The sequence below is a fragment of the Canis lupus genome, chromosome 21 (genome assembly GCF_048164855.1).
Source record: "Canis lupus baileyi chromosome 21, mCanLup2.hap1, whole genome shotgun sequence".
Classification (NCBI taxonomy): Eukaryota; Metazoa; Chordata; class Mammalia; order Carnivora; family Canidae; genus Canis; species Canis lupus.
Window position 1 is genome coordinate 14,642,662 of NC_132858.1, and position 15,544 is coordinate 14,658,205.

The 15,544-nt window shown below is 44.0% G+C and overlaps 1 protein-coding gene across 1 annotated transcript in view; it reads left to right on the forward strand.

Moving 5' to 3' along the window:
* The window catches only part of PTPRJ (protein tyrosine phosphatase receptor type J), a 162,663-nt gene that overhangs the window by 125,409 nt on the left and 21,710 nt on the right, over nucleotides 1-15,544 (forward strand). Inside the window, exons 8-14 of the mRNA XM_072790813.1 lie at nucleotides 3,645-3,902; nucleotides 4,630-4,908; nucleotides 6,928-7,221; nucleotides 10,926-11,057; nucleotides 12,496-12,706; nucleotides 12,822-12,946; nucleotides 14,134-14,221. Of these exons, the coding sequence (XP_072646914.1) occupies nucleotides 3,645-3,902; nucleotides 4,630-4,908; nucleotides 6,928-7,221; nucleotides 10,926-11,057; nucleotides 12,496-12,706; nucleotides 12,822-12,946; nucleotides 14,134-14,221 (1,387 nt within the window). The remainder of the gene's footprint in view (nucleotides 1-3,644; nucleotides 3,903-4,629; nucleotides 4,909-6,927; nucleotides 7,222-10,925; nucleotides 11,058-12,495; nucleotides 12,707-12,821; nucleotides 12,947-14,133; nucleotides 14,222-15,544) is intronic.

Below are 15,544 nucleotides of genomic sequence, written 5' to 3' on the forward strand. Positions count from 1 at the left end.
TGGCCCACAAAGCTTAAAATATTAATTCTTTAAGGTGGCCCTTAAAGCAAAACTTACTTGACCCCTGAGATAAATCATTGTTCAAAGTATGACTCAGGGATCCTTGAGAGTTCCCTAGTTTTTTTCAAGGGGTCAACAAGGCATTATTATTATCATAATGCTGCTAAAATGTTATTTGGCTTCTTCACTTTTATTCTTTCATGGTGACTGTATGATGGAGTTTTCCAGATGCTATGTGACAAGGGATGACATCACCCACTCTGATGGCTAATGGAATGTATGCTGGTGTATTCTTACGTTTTAAAAATATCCTCATTTTTATTTCTAGTATAGTAAATATAAACATAGCCTGCATAAAAAAAAAATTCTCTTTTAAGAGGTGATGAAGGAGTCCTGAGACTCAAAGTTTAAGAACCATTGATCTGGATGTATTGTAAATTATTTAAGTACTCCTCTATTGTTGAATAAGTAGATTATTTACAGTCTTTTATAAACAACATTGTTCTTTAAGGTTAAATGATATTGATGAAGGTATCTTATGAAAAAACTTAATGTTCATTACTATTGTTTTTAAAATTTGAAATAAATTTTTTGGGGGAAAGTTTGGAAAACATGCACTGTTCTTTGATCGTAAGAGAATTGAAATCTTTTATACAGAGGGAAGAATAAAGAAATGAGACTAGTTCCTTTAGCCACACATGAAATCAGGTGGGCTTTTGAGATTTTCCTTGTATAGGTCTCTTTAACTCTGTTGGTTGGGTTAAGATATTTTTTTTTAATGGGTTAAGATATTGATAGTTACTTGGAAGTTCTGCTTTCAAAATAAGGAACTGCAAATGTGTATTCCTCAGATGTGTGAATTTTGGATTAGACTGTTGATATGGGCTCTTAATGTCAACATATATTTCTTTCCTTCTTTTGAGAATTTGCTAATAATGAGCATCACCATGGTGGGGGACCCTTGATATTGTGTGACTTGCCAGTCACCAGAACTAAGTATAACAATAGTTTAATATATTGGGGGTTGATAAAGTGCTGGGCTCTCATCCTTTATTTTTTAATTTTTATCACAACTTCATGAGGTAGGTACTGTTGACCTATTTTCCAGAGTAGGAAATGGGAGGTCTGTGAGCTTAATAACTGGCCCAGAGTGACAAGGTAGTGAACTGGCTTCTGTCTGGCTTTGAAGAGTGAGGTCTTAGCGACAGTGTGGACTGACACTTTGACGTGGTACAGCTGCAAAGTAATTTAGGACTGTTCCTTGAAGAGAAAGCATTTCTTGCACTGTCGCCCATAACTGAGTCTCACTGAATGGAAATCAAGAAGAGTTGTAATAAGTCTCTTAGGGGATTACCATTGTATTATTGAACAACTTCGGTTATTATTAAAATTGATATAACAGCATTAAAGGAAATTTTGAAGAAACCAAAACAAATACTGTATGACCCAGCAATCCCAATCCTGTGTGTGTGTGTGTGTGTGTGTGTGTGTGTGTCTGCTTGTGTTTGTATCCAGAAGAATTGAAAGCAAAGACTTCATTCACATAGTTACTGTAACAGGTGTTCATAGTAGCATGATTCATGATAGCTAAGAAGTGGAAGCAATTAAGTGTTCATCAACAGAGCAGTGGATAGACAAAATAAGATAAAGCCACACAAAAGAATATTATTCAGCCATAAAAAAGGAATGAAATTCTGCTAGCTGCTGCAACATGGATGAGCCTTCAAAACATCATGCTACATGAAAGAAGCCAGACACAGAAGGACAAATATTAGGTTTCCATTCACAAAAGGTTCTTGGAATAGGCAAGTTCATAGAGATGAATGTAGAATAGAGGTTACCGGGGGGAGGGGGGGTTGCTGTTTAATGGGAACAGAGTGTATGTTAGAGGTGGGTGATGAAATGTTTTGGGTATGGATGATGGTGCTGGTTACACAACATTGTATGTTTGTATGTATGTGGCATGAATGTGTTTAATGCCACTGAGTTGTACATTTGCAAATGGTTAAAATGATGAATATTATGTGTATTTTATCACCATCAAAAGGAAGGGATTAAAAAATAACTCCACTCTTCTAACCCAGCTGAATTGCTTTCACATCTGTGTCCATAATATAGGTTTTGTGTACATCAGTAATTATTATACAAACCATTGTATTTTGTATGATTTTTTTTTTTTTTACTCAGTGTGGGCTCTAGCTTCCCTTCCATTGTAAATATTGATCTTCATGTTTTTAATGGCAGCAGAATGTTTCATTAGGTAGCCAGATCACAGTTTACAAAGCCTTTCTTCTTCTTCTTTTTTTTTTTTTTTTAAAGATTTTTTATTTTATTTATTCATGAGAGACAGAGAGAGAGAGAGAGGGAGAGAGGCAGAGACACAGGCAGAGGGAGAAGCAGGCTCCATGCAGAGAGCCTGACGTGGGACTCCATCTTGGGTTTCCAGGATCACGCCCTGGACTGAAGGCGGCGCTAAACCGCTGAGCCACCTGGGCTGCCCAAAGCCCTTCTTTTTTTTAATGGAATATTTAGATTATTTGTAGGTTCTTTTACCTTTATAGATAGTGGCTTTCTCTTATGGTCTTTTGTCTGTAGAATCCCTTTAACATCAGGAATCTGGCTGGTGGTAGAGAAAGAAGCCTCTCAAAGCTACCTCCCTTGAAGGAGAACCCACTTATAAAAAATAAATTTTGGAAGAAGTAGTACATGCACGTGGTACAAAATAATAAAAAAAATGCAGAAGGTTTTACACTGAAAATATTCCCCTCTCTTGTCCCCTCAGCCACTCAGTTCCTCCCATTAGAGGTGACCTTTGTTCCCAGGTGAAGAGAGAAGTGTTTTGAAAACAAGGGCAGAGAAGAGGCCCCATTTAGGTAGTTATTTCTGGACCTTGATCTGTGTGTTCCTATTACATCCGGTTCAGTGTGTAGAGGTGAGGTGGGTGGAACAAGGTACCCAGAGTGTTCCTGAGGGAGATTTCTCTTCTGACCTCAGCTCTGAGGGCAGATAGGATAAGTGTTTTCGCTTCTTTACCCTGGCCTCAAATACTGGCCTCAAACCCTGGCCTCAAATACTCACAACCTCAAATACTCAATACTCAAATACTTCTTCACCCTGGCCTCAAATACTCAAGTTGCAAATGGCAACTCTCCCAGTTCATTCGTTCTCTTCAGTATGCCTGACTATGTTACAGGAAGATGTTTGCTTTTGAGGAAATGATTAAAAAGTAAAAACCTATTTATCGTGATATGTACCTTGGTATGTATTGAGTATATATACTGAAAAATACACACATCCTAAGTGCGTAGTTTGATGAATTTTCACAAACTGAACCCGTCTGGTCATTAGCACTTGGATCAGGAATCTGAACATGATTTTCCACTCCAGAAGACCCCCGAAGGGGGCATTGTTATGACAAAAACAAAAGCCCAGAGAACCAACAGGATAAATTGGTGAGTTCATCTGTGTTACGGAAGAGCCGAAGTTCTTGAAAGAAATGAGTGTGTGTGATTCTCACTGGTTTTGGAGCTTACCTTTCGTGGACGCATTTCAGACTTTGATGGCAAAAGAACAGTTCTCTTGACACTTCGAAATAAAGCTGGGCATTATGATGGTCTTTAACAGACTTCCTTTTTTTCAACCAGACCCCAGTGCAGTCTTGGACATCCATGTGCTCAAAGTCACCACAACGGAAATGCAGTTGGAATGGAAGAGTACAGACAATGCTTCTGAGTACACCTACTTCCTAGACATACAGTCCGAGTATGGCTCCAACCAGACAAACAGTTATCAGAAAGAGATCACTCTCAGGGACTTGGTTCCAGGCACCTTATATAACATCACAATCTTTCCAGAAGTGAACCACATCAAGGGGAAATCCAGCTCCACGGCACAGTATACACGTAAGCCTCTTAGGACGCCCTGCTAAGGGGTGTTCTTTCTGACTCCCTCCTGAAAGGTGGGAGGTCAGCCCTGGCTAAACAGGGGGATAAGAGACCACTGTGTTTCTGGGCTCCAGGTAGAATGTGAAGCTGCTTAAGCGGAAAACATCAGTCTCAGCAAAGGTTCTGTTGTTCCCAGCATTGATGCTGAGCCACGTGAACCTGGAATTGTCTTTAGAAGCAGAAAACGATCTGATAAGCATGGACAGTGTAACTGTTCCATTCATTCCTTGGGAATGCAGACTAGAGGAGGGTCACCTCGTCACGTTGGCATTAGAGATACTGCTCAAGCGACGAGCTTTGCACGCAGCCATCAGGGAGGGGTCTTGCTAACGTTTTTGATCTAACTCTATGGTAGATGTGGTAGTTTGTGTTATCTTTTTAGTCTGTTTTTCTCTTTCGTTAATCAGGTTTCCAAAACGGATAGGAAATTAGGCCTGGAAAATATATTTCAGATAAACTGAAAAGTTTTAAAAAAGAATTTTTCTTTGAGATTCAATCTATATAATTATTTTCTGAAGGTCCTTTTGGGAAGCCTTCTGTCTTTTGAGTCATCAAATGTTAGCTTGATTTATTCTGTTCCGAGAGGAGCCAGGCTGTTTTTAGAGGCAGTAAATAAAATGGTCCTGGAAATCAAGGCTAATCCATGCCTTTTTTTTTTTTTTAAAAAAAAAAAAAAAAACCTAAGGACCCAGTAATGTATCCAACATTGAAATAATTACCAACATCACGGCGGCAAACTTAACTTGGCAGAACTTTGATGAAGCTTCTCCCAGGTACACCTACCACCTCTTTATTGCAAAGGATGGAAATTCCAGCAATGCAACACAACTTGTCACATATGATGGCGTCACCTCTGTTATCATCACTGAGTTAAGCCCTGGCTCAGCATACACAGTGGAGATCTACACCCAAGTAGGGAATACCACCATGTCACTGACACCCAGCTGGCAGTCATTCTGTACAGGTGAGTAGCCCCAGGTGCCTTCTGGGCTCTTTTCTGTTTGGTGCTGACCTGGCAGGTGTGTCCTCCACAGACTTTATAATGTTCTGTGTCGGGGGCAGAAATAGACACTGAGCTCTTTGAGATGTCCTATTAGCTCATTAGTGCTTTCTTTTTGTTCTTATCATTTATTCATTCAACAAATATTTATTGAACACTGACTATATGCCAGGCACTGTTAAGTGACACCCGCAAGTCTCTGCCTTCCTGGAATTTTTATTCTGGTTGGGAGGACAGATAATAAACAAGATGACGATTACTGGTAGGGAAAGGAAAAAGAATAAGGAAGGGGGAGATGAGATGTGTATCTAGGGTGCCCCCAGTGAAAAGGTTATTGAGCAAAGACCTGAAGGAAGTGAAAGAGCCAGCCATATGACTTTCAGGGCATAGAGCACTATAAGCAGAGAAACAGCCAGCGCAAAGGTCCTGAGGCTGGAGTATGCTTCCCTGTTGAAGGAAGAGCAGGAGGCCAGGATGGCAGGAATGGACTAATGCAACAAGGGGATGATGGGTAGATGGTAAGGCCTGAGAGGTAATGGGCCAGGAAATGGATGTCATGCAAGCTTGTGGTTCATAGTTTGGCTTCCTCACTGAAGAAGGTTGAAAGGATATTATTAAAACGGATGCTCAGCCTTTTTACCCATTTTGATCCTTCTCTCTTAGTGTAAGTAATGCTGTAAAGGGAAGGGTTAAAAAAAAAAAAGGGAAGGGTAGCCCCGTTTTTAACTGAGGGAGCTTTCAGAAAGGACCCCAGGGAATATTATACCAATGGTTGTGAGTACTTCAGTTCCCAGATCTGGTTGGGTCACCTTGGCACCTGTGTACCACCTATTCTCTCCCCTCTTTGTACCTATACCTTCTCTTCCTTAGACCAAGCTACTCAAGTGTGTTTGGGCTGATTTGGAAGTGGAGGGTTCTCATTGGATCAGCCTCCCCGGTGGTAGTGTAGGAGCTGGAACCATGATGACCTCTGACCTTTCACATGGAGCATCTAAAGAAATCCTGGCAGCTCTGAGTTACCTCTGCTAACTTGGGCTCCATCCACCTGGTCTAGACACAGAACTTTGGGATTTGGGTGGCTTCCATTGCTGATACTTATCTTAGCTATACTTCAGTCTGTAGCAAGCTCATACATATGAGCATTTATGACTAGGGGTGGCTAGAAAAGGAGCTATGGAGGTAGGTGTGCATTGGGTAGATTACTTTTCCAGGCCTCAGGTGGAGAATGTGGGAGCTGCACCAAGTGATTTGTTAGTGCTTTTCTGTTAGTGCTTTTTGACATAGAATACTGCAGCATTGAAGTCATGATAATACTCTCCCTCAGTATATTTCTTCAGGACCCCATGACCATGACCAGAGCCCAAATCAAGAGTCAGAAACTTAACCGACTGGCCAGCCAGGTGCCCCTGACACCCCATTTTAAAGATGAAGAAACTGATTCCATTTACCATTGACTATTCAGCATGTTATATCTATATAAAAAACCCTGGACTTGGATTTAGAAAACCTGGGGACCAGTTTTGGCTTTGTTGCTTACCAGCCATGTCATCTTTAGCAACTTAAATAACCTCTCAAAGCCTCAGCTGATTCTTCAGCAACTTGGGATGGTATTAAGCCTACCTCTTCCGGAGGGATTGTCAGAGGGGCCCCAAGATGAGATGACATGGGTGAAGAAGTTGCTGCCACCATCCTGTTGGGCTACGGCTAGCTCTTGCAGAACCCTGTTCTCTTCCAGCGTAGCGACTCATAGTCCTTGTTTCATTTAATCGCCATACAGTCCTGCAGCTGAGGCTCGGTTGGGTGGCTGACCCAAGGTCACACAGTTCAGTAAGTCCTGATTCAAGGTCAGCCTCTGCCTCTTTTACCCTGCCACATGGCTCTCTCCTCATTACAGATGAGCCAGGATTCTGCTGCTCGCTGAGTGCCAGTGTTCACAAAGGCCTAAGTCCCAGGCCCTCACGATGTGCTGTGCTTGCTTTGCAGATCCTTTTCCAGTAACCTCCTTCCACTGCGAAATGGTCCCCAAAGAGCCAGTCTTGATTCTCAAGTGGGTCTGCCCTCTCGGCACCAACACAGGCTTCCAGCTGGAGATTAGCAGAGGAGCTTGGAAAAATGTGACGCAACTGGAGAGCTGCTCCTCAGAGAACAGCACGGAGTACAGGACGGAAGTCACGTATTTGAATTTTTCTACCTCCTACAACATCAGCATCACCACTGCCTCTTCCTGCAACAAGATGGCGTCTCCCACCCAAAACACCTGCCTCACTGGCATTACAGGTGGGCTTCGTGGTGGCATTGTGCTTACCCCCGGAGCATGCTGACCCAGTGGGTCTGCAAGTGTGGCCCAGAAATCTGTATTTCTTTTGAAATTTCTGCTAAAATATTTATTTTTGTTGGCATAGGTAATTCTATAGAAATCTAGTCTTAAAAAGAAGAATAAGAGGGACTCAGGTTTTATATTCCAAAGGTTTCCTTTGCTTTACAGAATAATTCATTGCTGTGTTTTTCTTTTAAGTAATAAATTCCTGTCTTGCATTTTGTTTTAAAAAGCATTCATAGAAATATTTAAATATACACAAAAGTAGAAGTAAGCCTAAAGAAACCCACATATCCGCCATCACCCAGATGGATGTTTATCAGAGTTTGACCAGTCTTCTTTCATTTATTCCCTCCTCCCTGATTGGATTACTTTGAGACCAGCCCTGGTCATTCTACACTCTAATTTATAAATGTTTCAAGAAGTATTCCTCCAAGATAGAGGCTCTTTTCCCCTTTCATTCAGACATAACCACATTGCTATTACCATCACACTTAAACAGTACTTTTATTTTAATTCACACATATGGTGAAGATTCATATTCCCTATGATCCATTTTGACAAACTCCCTGGCTATTTTTTGAGGAACGGGGTTCACTCACTGCCCAGGGGATCCCAGTAGTCAAACTTTTACACTCATCCTTCTTATTTTTTGGACTTGGAAAAAAGTTGCTTCTTATATCTTTGCTTCTTTTGTATTGTCTTTCCCTTGCCATGTCTTTGCCAACATCATGTCTTAGATCAGCCTGGTGGGTTGGTTTAGCTTTGTGCTTTTTGACCTCTGGATATATTTCCTTTAGGGTATCAGACTGTTTCTGGAAATTTTCCAAAGAATCTGTGGTTATAATAGTAAGAGAGAAAGGTCTTTTACTGCAGGGACACTGACTTGAAAAGCGGTTGAGGAGTTCTGTGGACAGTGCCTTGGATTGATTGATTGATTGATTGATTGATTTTTAGTGCCTTGGATTTAGATAGGCAGACCAGGGTTTGAGTCTAAGTTCTGCCTTTTACAAGCTATGTGAGCCCAAAAAAGCTACTTAACCTCTATGAGCCTTGTTTTTCTTAGTTATAAAAGGGAGAAATAGGGGCACCTGGGTGGTTCAGTGGTTGTGTCTGCCTTTGGCTCAGGGTGTGATCCCGGGGTCCTGGGATTGAGTCCTACATCAGGCTCCCTGTGGGGAGCCTGCTTCTCCCTCTTCCTGTGTTTCTGCCCCTCTCTTGTGTCTTTCATGAATAAACAAATAAAATCTTAAAAAAAATGGGGGGGGGGGTGGGATAATACTAGCTTTCAGGACTGTTATACAAATTAGATGAGGGTATGTGTATGGAAGATCACTTGAGAGCAGCCACGTATGGCAGCTCTGGTTGTGCACCACACAGTTCTAGGGGACACCGTTCATATGGACTGCAGTGTGCAGGGGGCTCCTTGGAGTTGTGTGGTACCCAGCTATATAGGATGGCCTGGGGCATGCTCCTTTGGGTTTCTGCAGTGCTCTAGAACATAATAGAAATAATGAGCCTTTCTTGTAGTTCTGTTTTATAATGTCCTCTCTTCAGCCACTTAGCAACATAAGCCATGTCTGATTTGGTATCTCTAAGGTCATGCGCAGGGAACGGAGAAGAAACTTGTCAGAAATAGTTGTTTCTGAATCTGAACAGTATGGTAGGTTTGGATAATGACCACTTATTTAGTGATTCTCTTTTTAATCTATAGCTTTCCCTTTCTTCCAATGAAATTTTTTTTAAAGATTTATTTATTTATTTATTTGAGAGAGAGAGTGGGAGGAAGGACAGAGGGAGAGAATCTTCAAGCAGACTCCTCTCTGAGTGCGGAGCCTGACGCAGGGCTCGATCTCATGACCCATGAGATCACAACCTGAACTGAAACCAGGAGTTGGTCGCTCAACCATCAGAGCCACCCAGGCGCCCCCACCCCCAGAAATGAATTTTTATGTACGAATTCAACACAACTTTTATTTACTATGAAAGTGGAGCTGCGTTTTCTCCCAGAGGTATGGGATGGGTAAATCTAGGAGATCTGGGAGAACTATTATTTGTTAGTTGCTGTTTGCCGGGTGTCAGGGCCACTGGTGAGTAGGGCAGACAGGATCCCTGGAGCGTAGGATTCAGATAAGCAGAGAGAGAAGGAAAGGATTGCCAGTCCTGCAGGAGGATGAGCTAGCAAGTTACTGACAGTCTCACCTGTCTGGGCAGCTGAAAGGCCAGGCTCGGAGGGGAATCCAGGGAGCCTGAGTTAGGAAGCCGGCTCAGCAGGTGACGGTTAGGTATGGGGATAGTGCCCTCAAGTGGTCACTGCTATCAGCTACGTGAGAGGCTGCCGAAGCCTGGTTCAAAGCTCTGCTGCCCAGGACAAAATAATATGAGTCTCCTGCAGAATTTAACATTTTCTAGGAGCTGCATTAAAAAAAGTCAAAAGGAAGAGCTGACATTGATTTAAATTGTGTTTTCTTTAACTCAGTATATGAAAAATATTATCGTTTCAACATGTAGTTTGTATTACATGGAATCCAGTCTACGTTTCATGTGTACAGTGCCTCTGAATTTGGGCCAGTCATGTTTGAAGAGCTCAAAAGCTCTGTGTGGCCAGTGGCTGCCGTGCTGGGCGGTGCAGGTATGGGAGCCACGTTGTGGTGTTTTTGTTCAGTTTTCTCTGTCTCCCTTAATCTTAAATATAATAATGAAAACACACTGTATGTGAGAGACAAACTTAGGTGAAGTGTGTGCATGTGTGATCATCTTTAATTCAGCATTTTCTTCCTTTTGTGTTCATTTGGAGGGTGACTTTAGAAGCTCAGCTCAGGGGTCCTCTAGGTGGCTCAACGGTTGAGCGTCTGTCTTCAGCTCAGGTTGTGATCCCAGGGTCCTGGGATTGAGTCCTGCATCAGGCTCCCCCTAGGGAGCCTGCTTCTCCCTCTGCCTGTGTCTCTGCCTCTCTCTGTGTCTCTCATGAATAAATAAATAAAATCTAAAAAAAAAAAAGAAAGAAGCTCAGTTCAGAAAGGGAGGCATGTCATCATGAAGCTCGCATGGAATGTTCCTGTGTCGGTTTTTCTGGTTTTTGGGAAGAGGGTCGGTTGGGTTTCTCAAGGTGGCGTTTTAAACCAACCTTAGCAAAAAGAGGACTTTACTTTGAAGAATGTGGACCAGAAACACAGCCAGGTCTGAGGAGAAAGTGTAATCTCTGCATGTCAGCCTTCCTCCCCTCTAGGTCTCTCCCATACTGTCTTTAGCTGACCAGGGCATTGGATACCGTACCCCATGGTGGGCAGGGAGCTGCCAATGGCTCCCCACTTAGAGATCCAGCCACACAGGCTCTCTTTTGATCTCCTTCTACCTCAGTCCTCTGGGTCAGAAGAGGCTGGGAGAAGATAGGAAAGGCAGGTTGTCTTTAGCCACCAAGGCTGTGGGGATCCTATCCTGGGTGTGTGGCTGGGCATGCTGAAGGTGCCGTCGTGAGCTGCGGAACCTGCCATCTCTACCCCCCACTTCCCTTCCCTGCCTCTTGCTCTGCATGTGCTCTGCATGAGCCCAGCCCATCGCTCCAGAGCCAGGGCACTGCAGCAAATTTCTCCTTAATAATTTTGTATCTTCTTTAGTTTTATTTAAGTGGTGGGTGATCATGTTTCATTTTGCTCTGTTTCAGACCCCCCTTCTCCAGATGGATCCCCGAATATTACGTCCATCAGTCACAATTCAGTAAAGGTTGAGTTCAGTGGGTTTGAAGCCAGCCATGGACCCATCAAAGCCTATGCGCTCATTCTCACCACTGGGAATGGTAAGGAGGGGTCAGTTACAGGTTCAACAGCCCATGAGACATGTCATGATGGGGGGGGGGGGGCATTCCTGTGCCCACTGAGTCACATTGGAGATACAAATACATGTCTGTTTTTGCACTGTAGCCACACTGTGGCCCTCAAAAGCGGGTGGGTGAGCTATTTGCCCGATGATCTCCGTCAGGGTTGACAGACTGTCTATAAGGAGCTGGATAGCAAATAGTTTAAGCTTTGCAGGCCGTGCAGTCTCTCACAGCTGCCCGACTCTGGCGCCGAGGGGTGAAAGCAGGCACAGACGATGCATGAAGAATGAGCGTGGCTGTTCTAGTAAAACATTATTTGTCAGAATGGGCAGTCCACTGGATTTGGCTTGTGAAGCATACCTTGCTGACCTTTGACCTAGGTTTTTCTTCTCTTTTACAATACAGGGTCTTTTAAGTGATGGAATGTTCATCTTAACCAACTTTCTCTCTCTCTCTCTCTCTCTTTCTCTCTCTCTCACAAACACACCATATTCAAAGGGTAGCTTTCTCTTCAAGGAAAACAGGAAGTGATTTGCGTTTGTGATGGGAACTTGCAAAAAGCATCCTCACAGCTGAGAGAGGAGGTGGCTCACATGCCCCTTGTCCCTGACAGGGCTCCATTACATTCTTTGGTGGGAAGAAGGGCATGATTCGAGGGTGTCTTTGTTAGCCGCATGTGGGTGCTTTGCACAAGCCTGGGTTTTCATCCAAGTTTTGTTGTTTTTGTGCATTCTTTAAATGGGAACAAGGCAGTGCTGCCTCTGCCATGCTCTCAGCCCGTGGTACTGTCCTCCCCTTCTCGGGGACGGAGGGATCAAGTATCTTGTAAGGGCTGTGAGCATCCTAGAAGGCAAGGAATTCGCTGGTGTCATACACTTCTGGCAGAGTTTCAACAACTGATACTGAGATCTCTCCATCTGTCTCTTTCTCTCTCCTCCTCTGTCATTCCGTTTTGGGTCTGTTTCAAGTCCTTTCATTGTGAGGTTTTCAGCAAAATCCACGCTTAGGCCTCGCCAAATGAAGGAGGTGGTATCTCATAGTGACTGGGAGTGACCACTGCCAGCCTGTGGTGGGTGAGACTGTGCGCTCCAAGCCGATGGTCTGGGTCAGAAGTCAGCCTGACTGTGTGCACAGTGTGGCCTCAGGCCCAGGTCCTTTTAGCTTTCTGTGCCTTCATCTTCCCACCTGTAAGATGGGGGTAGTAAACCTAACGTGGTGAGACTGTTGTCTGTGACGATGGTTTTGTACGTAGGGGTTATGCAAGCAAAGCCCGCAGAACTTCATCTAAGCCAAGCCTGGCACAGCGAGCTGTCATCATTACCACCCAGTGTCAACGTCATCGTTTAGATGCATGTGAAACTGAAATCTCTGCCATCACTTGCTTATTTATGCCTTTCTTTCTATGTGCTTCTCTTAGCTGGTCACCCGTCCCCAGATGTTTTGAGATACACGTATGAGGATTTCAAAAAGGGGACCTCGGAGACGTACGTGACATACCTCATAACAACAGAAGGGAAGAGACATCCTCAGGGCTTGGCTAAAGTCTCGAAATACGAAATCGATGTTGGGAACGAGTCAAACACGCACGGTTATTACAACGGGAAGCTGGAACCCCTGGGCTCCTATCGGTAATGCCTATATGGGGTTGCTGCCTCTGGGGCTGGGCCCTGCGCGTGCACTGCTCTGCATGCCGGGGGTGGTGGCCACGTCTCAGCTCTGTCTTTCCTCCTTGTCCTCCCGCAGGGCTTGTGTGGCCGGCTTCACCAACATCACCTTTAGCCCTCAGAGCAAGGGCCTCATAGATGGCGCTGAGAGCTACGTGTCCTTCAGTCCCTATTCCGACGCGGTTTACTTGCCCCAGGATCCAGGTAGACAAAAGCACAGCAGTGCCGTTAACATTTCAGTGGGGTTTTTGCTTCCGGTGTCCCCAGAAGGCCGGGTGTCCACCCGCCTCCCTTGGCTGGTCTCTCCTCTCAGAAGCTGAGATGTCACGCAGCCATCAGGACCCACCTCTGCTTCCTCTGAGGAGGTCCCCAACAGCCCCCCTCCCCCCCAACGCTGCACTTCCACTCTGCAAACATGGTTTAGTCCTTGCTTCTCAATGTGTGTGCCAGGCACACTGTTTGACCTTTAGTGCGTAGAACCTTTGAACGTTAGGGTCATAGGGAGTCACAGAAATGGTCTCGTCCAGCTCCTCTCATAGAAATGAGGCTGTGAAGGCCCAGAGAGGGGACAGTGACTTGCTTAGAGGCAGGCCTGACACTCTGGTCCCAGACTCCTTGTCAAGTGCTCCCCTCCTTTATCACACAGACTGAAGTGATTTAGGAGCCTCATTTCTGTAAGAATTGCTGGATGGCGCACTAACAAACCAGTGGATCCCTTTGTCTCTGGCCCGAAGGCAGGGCTGTGAAGGCCCAGGGAGGGGGCATATACAAAGGGATCAACTGGTTTGTTAGTGTGTCTGGTTTTTACACTTGATAGCTGTTGGCTTCAGGAAAGAAGCCCCAGAAGCAGAGTTCAGGGAGTTCGCACCCCCTTCCCCAATAAACAAGTGGGTTTTATGTCACTTGAGCACGATGCTGTAGGTACTTGTGCTCCTTTGTGGGCATTAGTGTCAGAAGGGTCAGAAGCGACAGGAACCACGGGGGACATTGTGTCTAGTGGATTTTAAACAGTGGTTGCTCCACCACGCAGGGCCAGTCTTGAGACCCTCCCTGCTCCTACCCTATCGCCACAAGAACATTTCTGCCTGGTTCTCTATTTTATATGTTGGGCTGCTACATGCAGTTTCATTCGAAGAAACATGTCTGCAGTACGAACAACTCAAAAATCATAGACAGCCCAGTTCCCTAGGTTTGCACTTGAGTTTACACACGCTCTCTCTCTCTCTCTTTCTCTCTCTCTCTGATTTGAGGACTCTGGGCCGGTTGTTTGTGAGCATCCTTTTTTGGAAAAATATCTAATTTAATTTTATTTAAATTCAATTAATGAACGTATGTTGTATTATTAGTTTGTGAACATCTTCTGAAGTGCCTCTCATTTGGACTTTTCTCAGGTGTCATCTGTGGAGCAGTTTTTGGGTGCATCTTTGGTGCCCTGGTCATTGTGGCTGTGGGAGGCTTCATCTTCTGGAGAAAGAAAAGGCAACTGTTGTTTATTTGAATGATAATATCCTCCTGTTTTAAGGGGGCTTTTTACTATGGAAACTTTCAGACATTTACACAATCAGAAGGACTCCTGTCATGGGCCCCCAAGTCCCTATCACCCACACTCTTCACTGGCCAGTCCCACTTCCTCTCAGCACCCTAGGGCACACGGTGCTGTGTAGGGCTCCTTCTGAACTGTGCCCTGGGGTTCATGAGTCAGTTTTGTGGTGCTAAGAGATTTCATTTTAGAGTTAGCTAGTTTGAACACCTGCTCTGTCTGACTGGAAGTTAGGGAGGTCCATTGTGATGTCTACAATAATCTGTGATGTGACACCAAGGAGCATTACAGAAACAGCACATGGTTAAACAGTAAAAATAGCAACTATTTTGAGCACTTACTGTGTGCCCAGATTTGTGTTTCCATCAGTTCTCATATTCATGGGCTCTAGGAGGCAGGTCTTGAAAGCCCCATTGCAAGGACACACAAGCTGAGTGTAGGAAGTATGGAGATGAACTTGAACCTGATGTTTGCACTCCATCACTCACTCTCCTGTTTGACTGAAGCCTTTGTATCAACTGCGATTCATTCATGCTTAGCAGGTGCTGTCAGGTGGGGAATTTCATCCTGGCTCTGAGTTTAAAGCAACTATGCCAGATTCTTCGGCCACCACCTTGCCCTGTTGGGTTGACAGGCAGATTAAAATTTTTTGCGTGTGAGGGATGGGTCAAAACAGCTTTCTTGTTTCTTGTTGAAATAAAAGTTATACATGCTTGTGGCAAAAAAGAAAATATTGAAAAGAAGAACAAAGAAACTGGATACTTCATAATCATGGCACCTGCACAAAACTACATTTAACATTGATATGATTGTGAAACTCACACGTGAATACACACACACACACAAATGGAATCATATTATGCGTATTATTTTCTAATCTGCTTTATTATTTAAGACATTGTGGACAGCTTCAAATCTTCTTCAGTTTAAGTGGATAGAGAGCCTTCAACTGTATGGAAATTATTCAACCAATTTTTCTGATGTTTGCAGGTTTTTTTTTTTGTTGTTGTTGTTTTGTTTTTTTGCTACAGTTACTTAATCTGTCCCTAAATCTTTGGGCGCATTCATGACTATTTCCTTAGGCTAAATTCCAAAGTGGACAGTTGCTGGCTCAGTGGGTATGATGCATGTTTTCAATTTTGATACATACTGACAAATTGCCCTCCAGAAGGTGTTTTTTTTTTTTTTTTTTTTAAACACCAATGTGGGGTTTAGCCAGCCATGCAGGAGAGGGCCAGGTGCCCCACCATCGTACCCATAGT